Source organism: Neoarius graeffei, chromosome 2, assembly GCF_027579695.1.
Source record: "Neoarius graeffei isolate fNeoGra1 chromosome 2, fNeoGra1.pri, whole genome shotgun sequence".
NCBI classification, from domain to species: domain Eukaryota; kingdom Metazoa; phylum Chordata; class Actinopteri; order Siluriformes; family Ariidae; genus Neoarius; species Neoarius graeffei.
In genome coordinates, this window is record NC_083570.1 from 60,573,884 (window position 1) to 60,584,555 (window position 10,672).

At 46.0% G+C, this 10,672-nt stretch overlaps 1 protein-coding gene across 1 annotated transcript; it reads right to left on the minus strand.

Annotated features, from left to right (window-relative positions):
- Positions 1-5,402: 5,402 nt before the first annotated feature.
- avpr1aa (arginine vasopressin receptor 1Aa) lies at positions 5,403-7,205 on the minus strand. The gene is made up of 2 exons (XM_060908691.1): positions 6,304-7,205; positions 5,403-5,894 (listed from the first exon to the last, which is right to left on the minus strand). Exons 1-2 carry the CDS (start codon positions 7,142-7,144, stop codon positions 5,716-5,718), a joined length of 1,020 nt encoding a protein of 339 aa, XP_060764674.1. The 5' UTR covers positions 7,145-7,205; the 3' UTR covers positions 5,403-5,715.
- Positions 7,206-10,672: the final 3,467 nt, after the last annotated feature.

Below are 10,672 nucleotides of genomic sequence, written 5' to 3' on the forward strand. Positions count from 1 at the left end.
AGCAGCCTTGATATGTTTCATCACAGTACAATCATAACATTTAGTGTACACTACCAGCCAAAAGTTTGGACACAGCTGGTAGTGGATTCAGTGGTTTTTCTTGATTTTTATTAATTTAAAGTCACTTCATTTCTTAAAGTAAAGATGGATGTCATTTTTCTTTACTTAGTTGAGTGGTTCTTGACATAATATGAATTACTATTATGTATGACTGCAACGAAAGGAGCAAACATGCCAGATCTTGTTTACACAAACATTCCCGGTCAGAGGCGATTCTAGAGTCTGTTGTGGCCCCAAGCAAAAATTTCCAGGAGGCCCTTCTGACCAGTATTCATCACCAATATGTTATAAATAATCTGACACCAACAAAAAATGTGTGAACCCAAAGTTTTTTAAATTCCAAATGTGAAAATACAATGGTAAAGAACAATAAAAACAATAAAAAACAAAATAAATAAGCCCTCGGGCCCCGACTCTCGGGGGGCCCCTAGGCCAGGGGGCCCCAAGCAGTTGCCTGCCTTGCCTGTTCACAAGTTGCGCGTCTGTTCCCGGTGCATACTGGACGGAGCCCTGCCCCCACCTTGGCTACTCAGACCACATCTCTGTTATGCTAATTCCAGCATACAGACCGCTCATCAGACACGCCAAACCAGTTCTAAGGCAGGTGAAAACCTGGCCGGAAGGAGCCATCGCTGGTCTCCAGAACTGTTTTGAGAGAACTGACTGGGACATGTTTAGGGAGACTGCAACCAATGGCGACTGCACTAACTTAGAGGAGTGCAAAGCATCAATGACCAGCTACATCAACAAATGCATTGATGATGTTACTGTCTCTAAGACAGGGGTGGGCAATTATTTTTTCCATGGGGCCATGTGAGAAACAGAAAATTTTGTGGAGGGCCGGACCAAAAGGCTGAACTAAATTCTGCATAATATTAATTGTATTTCTTTATATAAAGCAATAAATAACATTGTTTTTACAAGCTGCTAAGACTGGTAAGAGTATGGAAAAAACGAGGTTGCCTTACAAAAAATGTCATTTATTTGATCAAATTTCCCAAAACAATGGTTAACAAAATGTGAACGTTTGTACCATTTTTTTCAGTCACATTCACCCCAAAATACAATAAAGACATCACAATATTGCCTTTCTACTCCAAATATCAAGCAAGATACATCATATTATAATAATGATGCCCACATTTGTAGTCTAATCACCTCATTTGGTGTTTTTCAGTTTTTTATTTGTTCAGTGAGAGAAATCTAGTCTCTGTTGGTCTTTAATGAGTGCATCAGAGTCAGGTTGAATGTCTGAGGTGGAGATGCGAAGCACAGCTGACAGATGATCATCAGTCGATTCGGTGTAGGAATCAGATCTACAGATCGGCTCGGGCTCCGGCGCCTGCTGGTGACGTCACACTATGTGATTGGCTGGACCGTTTGAAGGATGACGTACAAGTTTGTGGTTGGTCTGGACAAATTATGGAAGTAGTTATCGCGGAATTAGGTTTCGTGGGATTTCATGTCATGTTCATGTCGCGCGCATTGCGTTTTTGTTGAACACAACTTCAAAATAAAAGCAATGCACATTCAGTCCATGCATGAGGTAAAATTAGAAAATACGTTTATTTTGTAATTTCTAATTAACTTTATGCGGGCCGGTCAGAATGAACCAAAGGGCCGGATGCAGCCCGCGGGCCGGAAAATGCCCAGGTCTGCTCTAAGACCATCACCACTCGCCCCAACCAGAAGCCGTGGATTACTGCAGAGGTGCGCACACTACTGAGGACCTGAGATGCTGCTTTCAGAGCAGGTGACAGGGAGGCCCTAAGAGTAGTGAGGGCCAAACTGTCTCGGGCCATCAGAACAGCAAAGCCTGCACACATCCAGAGATGCTGCTTTCAGAGCAGGTGACAGGGAGGCCCTAAGAGTAGTGAAGGCCAAACTGTCTCGGGCCATCAGAATCCACAGCTACTTCTAGGACAGCGGTGACAAATGGCGCATGTGGCAGGGCATCCAGGCCATCATGAACTACAGGGCAACACCACCTGCCTGTGACAATGATGCCTCCCTTCCAGATGCGCTGAACAGCCTCTATGGATGGTTTGAGGCGCAGAACAGTGTGGCAGTGAGGAAGACCATCCCTCCTCCCAACGATCAGGTGCTGTGTCTGACCACAGCCAATGTGAGGAAAACTCTACACAGAGTCAACCCATGGAAGTCTGCTGGACCAGACAACATCCCCGGTAAAGTGCTCAGAGGATGTGCGGACCAGCTGGCAGATGTCCTCACTGGCATCTTCAACATCTCCCTGACCAACATCATCATTCCAAAGTGCTTCAAGACCACTACCATTGTCCCTGTGCCAAAGAAGTCTTCAGTGTCCTGCCTTAATGACTACCGTCCTGTTGCACTCACACCCATCATTATGAAGTGCTTTGAGAGGTTTGTCATGAGGCACATAAAGACCCTGCTGCCTCCCTCACTGGACCCCTTGCAGTTCGTGTATTGCCGTACCCAGTCAACAGATGATGCCATAGCCACCACCCTTCATCTGGCCCTTAGCCACTTGGACAAGAAGGACACATACACATGAATACTGTTCATAGACTTCAATTCAGCATTCAACACAATTATCCCTCAGCAGCTATTGTAACTGGAAAGCTGAGCCTGCTGGACCTGAACACCTCCCTCTGCAACTGGATTTCCTGACTGAGAGACCTCAGTCAGTCCCGACTGGGAGTAGAACTTCCAGCACCACCATGCTGAGCAATGGGGTCCCCCAGGGCTGTGTGCTCAGTCCACTGCTGTTCACTCTGCTGACTCATGACTGTGCAGCAACTCACAGCTCGAATCACATCATCAAGTTTGCTGATGACATGACTGTGGTGGGTCTCATCAGTAAGAACGATGAGTCAGTATGCAGAGAGGAGGTGCAATGGCTATCGGACTGGTACAGAATCAACAACCTGTCTCTGAACGTGGACAAAAAAAAAAAGAGATGGTTGTTGACTTCAGAAGAACACGGAGTGACCACTCTCCACTATACATCGATGGCTCACTCATGGAGAACGTCAAGAGCACCAAATTGCTTGGTGTTCATCTGGCAGAGAACCTCACCTGGTCCCTCAACACCAGCTCCATAGTCAAGAAAGCCCAGCAGCATCTCTCTACTTCCTACAGAGGCTGAGGAAAACCCATCACCCATCCTCACAATATTCTACAGATTTATTGAGAGCATTCTAAGCAGCTGCATCACAGCCCGGTTTGGGAATTGTACCATCTCGGATCACAAGACCCTACAGCGAATAGTGAGGACAGCTGAGAAGATCATTGGAGTCTCTCTTCCCTCCATCAAGGACATTTACACAGCACGCTGCATGAGATTGTGGCCGACCCCATACACCCCTCACACAACCTCTTCACCCTCCTACCGTCTGGAAAAAGGTGGCGAAGCATTTGAGCCTTCACAGCAAGACTCTGTAACAGTTTCTTTCCACATGCCATCAAACTCCTCAACTCTGAGGGACTGGACTGATTCCCACAGACTGCTGAACACACCACTTACACTGCAATCTTGCACGGTGGATAATAATGCACTATTGCTTACAATATTACAATGTCTCTCACACACGCAAGGTTTACATTTATTTATTCCCATTTCATATACTACCTCAATATGCACACTCTACTCTGCACCTCATGTCATTTGTGTCATTTATTGTCTGTAGTGTTTCACTCTTGCACTTTGTGTGTTGTAGACTGTTGTCCTGTGATGTTTAGATTGTAGATTGTAGTTCTGCGATGTTTAGATGCGTGTAGTTATGATGTTTATCATAGCACCATGGTACTGGAGAAACGTTTCATTTTAACTATGTACTGTACCAACTGTATATGGTTGAAATGACAAATGAAAGAACCTTAACCTTACTACACTTATGCAATAGGGCTATTTCGTAGGTGCTAAAGAAGACAACTGGACTTGCTTGGAATCCTTGAAGATGCTTCACCTCTCCAGTCCAGTTGTCTTCCTTAGCACCTATGGTTTACGATGACCTGGATGACTGACAACCTTCACAGACAAATAGGGCTATTTCCTGTATTTTCATTATTAACTATTTACTGTTTGATCTCAGGGTGGCACGGTGGTGTAGTGGTTAGCACTGTCGCCTCACACCAAGAAGGTTCTGGGTTCAAGCCCAGGGGCCGACAGGGGCCTTTCTGTGTGGAGTTTGCATGTTCTCCCCGTGTCTGTGTGGGTTTCCTCTGGGTGCTCCGGTTTCCTCCAAAGACGTGCAGGTTAGGCTAACTGGTGACTCTAAATTGACCATAGGCGTGAATGTAAGTGTGAATGGTTGTGTGTCTATGTGTCAGCCCTGTGATTACCTGGCAACTTGTCCAGGGTGTACCCTGCCTCTTGCCCATAGTCAGCTGGGATAGGCTCCAGCTTGCCCATGACCCTGCACAGGATAAGTGGTTATGGATAATGGATGGATGTTTGATCTCAAGCACATTAAGAATGCAATAAATTGCATGAATTAACTTTTGACGAGGCATGCCTGTTAATTGAAAACCATTCCCGGTGACTACCTCATGAAGCTGGTTGTGTACAGCATCATCAAGGTAAACAGTGGCTACTTTAAAGAATCTAAAATATGAAACATATTTTGTTTTTTGACACTTTTTTGTTTACCACATAATTCTATATATGTTCCATATGCTTTTTCATAGTTTTGATGTCTTCAGTATTGTTCTACAACGTAGAAAATAGTCAAAATACAGAAAAACCTATGACTGAGTAAGGGTGTCAAAACTTTTGACTGGTACTGTATAGCTCAAAAAACACCTTTAAGTGTGCAGTACCTCTTTAAACTGCTAAAATCCTCTAACTCTGTATGTCTACTGTATATCAAGAGATTGCTAATACACCACAATTATATCCTCTGTGTAAAAAGACAAGATGGAATTAATTGGTAAACAGCATCTCAAAATAGCAACTATATGATACTTTAGATGTTGGGGTTAAGTTTTGTAACTAAATGGGATATCAGGACTGGAGCAAAACTAAGTAAAATTTAATCATGACAGACATAAATGTTGTGTTCTTTGCTGGGAAGGAACATGCATTGGAAGGGGGGCTTATAGGGGCAGAGGGCAAATATAATCATATTCTGCCCCACACAAATCATTCTTTCAATATAAGCAAATGTGGCACAAAAGCCCCAGGAGGTTACTGTGCAATCTTATAAACAAAAAACAAGTTCTCAGAAGACCAGGAGCACCGAGTACTACTTCACAGTCAATAACATTTTTTTTTTCTGTTTTCCACTGCTGCACATTTCTACAGATATTTAAAAGCAAGAAATGTGTATTTCAGCTGCAGGTTATTTCATTTCTGTGTTTCAGGTGTATAGTTTGCACTGACATGAAAATGGCAGTATAGACTTACTGGAGCTAAATTACATTTTGAACCAACTCATTTGATGGGCACAGAAATATCTTGTGCATGGTGATTACGACTATTGTGCTTTCTCTGTGCTTGAGATTTACTTCATAATCTACACACAAATGATCACCCAGTTCCCAAAAGGATTTTGGAAATACGTGACTCTAAAAGCATCACGTCACCAGTCGAGTAGATTTAGAGGAATGCACAAGGTCTTTTAAACCACATACAGGGCTCTGATTGGAGATCTTGGTGAGGTCATTGGCCTTCTATAAGCTGCTGTCTGAATCCTCTTTCTTGTCATTGCAGTGTATTTTCTTATGGCAGGGAAAGCAGCGTGTGAAATCCTGAAGGAGGTGACCACTGAAGATCATATAGATCCAGGGGTTACAACAGCTGTTCAAGCTCCCCAGCAAGGCTGAGAGAGTCACTGCTGTGTTCTCTGAATCTGGTAATATAACATATTATAGGAGAACTTCAGTCATTTTTTTCTACAAGAAGATATGAAAAGCAATTTAATATTACCAAAAAGGCCTGTAATAAGAAGGCAAATATATTGTGACAATCCTAAGTGTCATTACTCGCAATTCCATGATTTAAAAAACCCACATTACTAATTCATGCTAATTATGTTTCATTTGGTTTGTCTGTAGCTAATCAAATGCAAGAATTCAATTACACTCAGTGGAAACCACTGTGAAAACTTCAACATATGGAATGACTGATACATGTAATGAAAGCAGGATTTGTTAAAGATCTTATTAATGGTAACGTTACAGATTTAGAAATGTTATAGTGCATAAATTAGGTTTCACTTGCAGGCAGATTTACTAAAGCCTTCATAAAAAGTTACATACCATCCCAGCGGAAATTATTATCCCACACCGACCACATCTGCACAATGAAAAATGGCGCCCAGCAAACTATGTGTGCCAGCACGATGACAAATGTCATTTTGACAGTCCTGAGTTTGGCTCTAGACATGGTGGCTACATTGCTCACTGAGCTGTTCCCAGTCAGTGCATTTTTGCACTCCCTGTTCCCTGTCTTGCACCTGATGTTCCTCCAGATGCTGTGGCATATGAAGCTGTAACATATGATCAGCACGCTGATGGGCACGAGGAAGATGCCCACTGTGATCCAAGTGATGTAGGCACGGAGGCCCCATGGCTTGATGAAGTGGCCCCAGCAATCGATGACATCTGAACCATTGCGGATCTCGCTGAGTGAGAAGATAAAGTACTGTGGGGTGCTGAGAACAAGGCTGCCCAGCCATGTGCTGCCGATCATGATATAGGAGCGGCGTGCGGGCTGCTGCAGGGTCTTCAATGGGTGGCATATAGCAATGTAGCGGTCCACCGTCATCATCACCATCATATAAGTGGACGCAAACATACCCAGAACCTGGAGGTGCTTCACGATCCGGCACAGGAAGTCTGGCCCATAGAAACGAAATGTGATATCCCAGCAGAGCTGTGGCAACACTTGAAAAAAGGCCACTACCAGGTCTGCCAGGCTCAGGTGCTTCATAAAGAGGTGCATGCGCGACAGCTTCTTCTTAGTCTTGCACATCGCTGCTAGGACACTGATGTTGCCCACGACGGCCACGACGAAGATCAGGCTCAGCAATGTTATCTCAAGCTTGGCCACCTCCTCGTTCCGACCAAAAAGGTTACTTTCGTTGGATGACAAATTCATCACTGAATCATGGAGTAAAGCCAACAGAGTGTGAACAGAGGCAGCTCTGACAGCGGAAAACGCGCAGGTGGAGATGCTGTTGCGCGCGCTACTTTCCTCCAAATGCACTCAAATGCGCATTTCTCTCAAAGCGCAGCGCGCGCAAACTCTGAAAGATGCCGAGCTCTGCTCCTCCTGTTTCTCTTCTCCTCCCTTTTTTTGTCTTCTTCTGTGGCGTATTTCAGATCAGAGCAGCAATAAACACGCCGCATTTCACATACCGTGAGAGCACCTACTATTTCAGGTCTGCAGTCAGTCATACAGCCTCCAGGCGGCCAAACACACCCACAAATACCTTATTATAAATTCAAAATCATTCCAAATGTGATGGGGTACAACAAAGTTCAGCTAGCAAACTGTTAGATTTAAAGCCATGATTTAAGTTAGTTTTATAGCTACACGTGATTTAGGATTGTTAGACTTTATGATTTTAATATTTTAGAGCTTTTTAGATCCTTTATTATTTTAGACTAACCTGACCTTCCTCTTTGCTAGACATAAACATGGTGTCTTGTTTAAAATTGTTGTGAAAATATCTCGCACGCTTTGACGTGCATAAATGCTGAAATTGCTGAATCGCTGATATGAATATTATTTTGCTTATGATTGAAGGTTTCATTCACACACATATTGTAAGGTTTTATTCCTTTGTAAGGATAAATAATTGTAAATATTTATTCTTGACCAAGAAGGCAGTAATTCTTAATACTTAATACTTATTCTTAATATTGTTCTGTTCTGTTCCATTTTATTATTTCAGTTAGAAGGCATTGAATTCTGTGTAACTTGTAAATTACTGTGTGACCTTCTGTCTAAGCTAGACACATTGCTCGAGACGTGTTTTGGAACATTCTATCAGAACATAAGGTAAATGTTGATATCTGTTAGAACATCTGAAATGTATACAGGATATATTTTCACTTACACACATACATATATTGGGCTGGCACGGTGGTGTAGTGGTTAGTGCTGTCGCCTCACAGCAAGAAGGTCCGGGTTCGAGCCCCATGGCCGGCGAGGGCCTTTCTGTGTGGAGTTTGCATGTTCTCCCCGTGTCCGCGTGGGTTTGCTCCGGTTTCCCCCACAGTCCAAAGACATGCAGGTTAGGTTAACTGGTGACTCTAAATTGACCGTAGGTGTGAGTGTGAATGGTTGTCTATGTGTCAGCCCTGTGATGACCTGGCTGTTACGTTTGAAAACGTGTAGTGAATAAAATGAAGCACACGGAACACAGCGGGTGAAGTTTAACTCCTCGTGTTTTTTTACTAGAACCGCAAACCCCGGGCCAGACCCAAGCAACAGAACACAACATACTCAGACATAACACAATGCTTTAAGCATAATTGAACTGGCCTGAGCTGGACATAACATTTCCCCCCCTCCTACTGAATTTCAAGCATGAAATGTAGATTCAAAGTTCAAAGTCCTCCAAGTATGCAGGACGGGCTGGAGTGCGGACGGGCCGCGGGGAGGCACAAAACTGTGAGTGGGTGGTCTCAGATGGGCTAGTACTAGTACCCATTGTCGGTGGCAGGTTGATAGGTGTATCTGTGATTTCCTCAGGGGCTATCTGAGGTGCCTGCTCAGGGGCTGAAGTATAGTGGCTAGCTGGGGGAATGACATGTGGTGTCACAGGTGGTGTGAGCTTTGGAGGTGCCACTCTGCAGAGACGACTTGCATGCCAACGGCTGCCATCACTGAGCAGGAAAGTGGCTGGGCCTAGCTGGCGAGTAACTTGGAGAGGGGCTGACCAATATGAGGCCAATTTGTTGCCCCTGTGGGGCCTGCAGACCCTAACCCACTCCATGGGCTTGATGTCAGGGGCCTTGGCACGTGCTGAGTGGTCAAATGCCTGCTTCATGCGCCTCTGCTGGCGAGTGACAGAGGCCTTGACCCTGGGTGGCGGCCTCCGGGGCGATTCAGGGCTCAGTCTGTCCAGGGGGAGGCGAAGCTCACGGCTGAGCATGAGGAGTGCTGGGGAGACCCCTGTTGTAGAGTGTTGGGTGGCCCTGTAATGGAGTAGTGTGTGACGTAGGGCCTGTGGAAAGGCCCAGCCCTGGACCAGGTGTGCCCTGATGCTGTTCTTCAGTGATTGGTGAAAGCGTTCAACCCCCCCGTTAGCTTGGGGGTGGTAGTACGCTGTGCGGATGTGGCGGATACCCTTAGCTTTGAGGTATGTGGTGAACTCGGATGAGGTCAACTGTGGGCCATTGTCGGTTGTAATAGTGTTTGGTAGACCCCAGCAGGCAAAGAGAGAATCCAGGAAGTCGATTATAACTTGCGAGGTCACTGAGCCAGTGGTGATGAGCTCAGGCCATTTTGAGTGAAGGTCATATGCAACGACCAGGAAGCGTTGGTGGTGGGGTACACCCTGTATTTCTCCACAAATGTCCAGCTGTAGATGGTCCCAGGGCTGAGTTGGCCAGGCTAGTGGTTGCAGGGGTGGGGGCGGCTGGTGACCTGTCTTGCCACTTAGAAGGCAGGCTGAGCAGTCCTTTACTAGGGCCTCGATTTCTTTGTCTATCCCAGGCCACCAGACCAGATCTCTGCAGTGCTGCTTCAGCTTTACAATGCCCAGGTGGCCCTCATGAGCCATGGTTAGAACACGTGCACGCAGGGCAGTAGGGATGACGGTGCAGAGGCCATGTGCCACACAAGTCTCATTCCAACAGGACAGCTCCTGCTTTACCCTGGAGAATGGAGCCAGCTCGTCGGGCACCTTGTGAGGCCAGCCATTCTGGATGTAGTCGCGAAGCTGGGAGAGGACAGGGTCAAGCTCGGATGCCTCTTTTAGCTCTTGCAGTGATACTGTGGTCTGTAATGGGGTGTGTAACATCTGGACCATGTCCTGTTCAGCATGCTCTGAGTCAGTATGCGTGTGTGTGACAGGGTGTGGTGAGACGGAGCATGACAGCAGGTCAGCCACCACATTATCTCGGCCAGGGGTGAACTTCAGGTCGAAGTTATATTGGTGCAGGCGGTCAGCCCAGCGGTGTAGCCTTAGTGGTCTGTGGCCTGTCCCAGACGTCGAGAGTAAAGCAGTTAAAGCTTGATGGTCTGTTCTCAGGGTGAAAGCACGGCCGTAGAGGTACAGGTGCCACCTCTCATAGGCCCAGATGCAGGCTAATGCTTCGCGCTCACCTACGGAGTACCGCTGCTCAGTAGGGCTAAGTGCCCGTGAGGCAAAGGCGATCGGCTTCTCCACACCTGCTTGCACCTGTGACAGTACTGCTCCGATGGCTGTAGCCGACGCATCACATGTGACAAAGGTTGGGCTGGCAATGTCGAAGTGGGCTAGCACTGGAGTTGTTGTGAGCTGAGTTTTGAGTGTGTGCACGGCATCAGAGCACTCCGGTGACCACACCCACGGCTCCTCCCTATGCAGCAGTTGTCGCAGTGGAGCAGTAATAGCAGAGTAGTGAGGGAGAAACTTCAAGTAGTAGCCCGTCATCCCCAAAAAGGAGGCAAGCTGCGCAGCTGAGGTGGGCT

Coding starts and splice junctions, on each gene's coding strand:
- avpr1aa (XM_060908691.1), bottom strand. CDS start 7,144: ATGAATTTGTCATCCAACGAAAGTAACCTTTTTGGTCGGAACGAGGAG. Junction 5,895..6,303: donor TAATAATTTCCGCTGGGATG/GTATGTAACTTT, acceptor TTATATTACCAG/ATTCAGAGAACACAGCAGTG.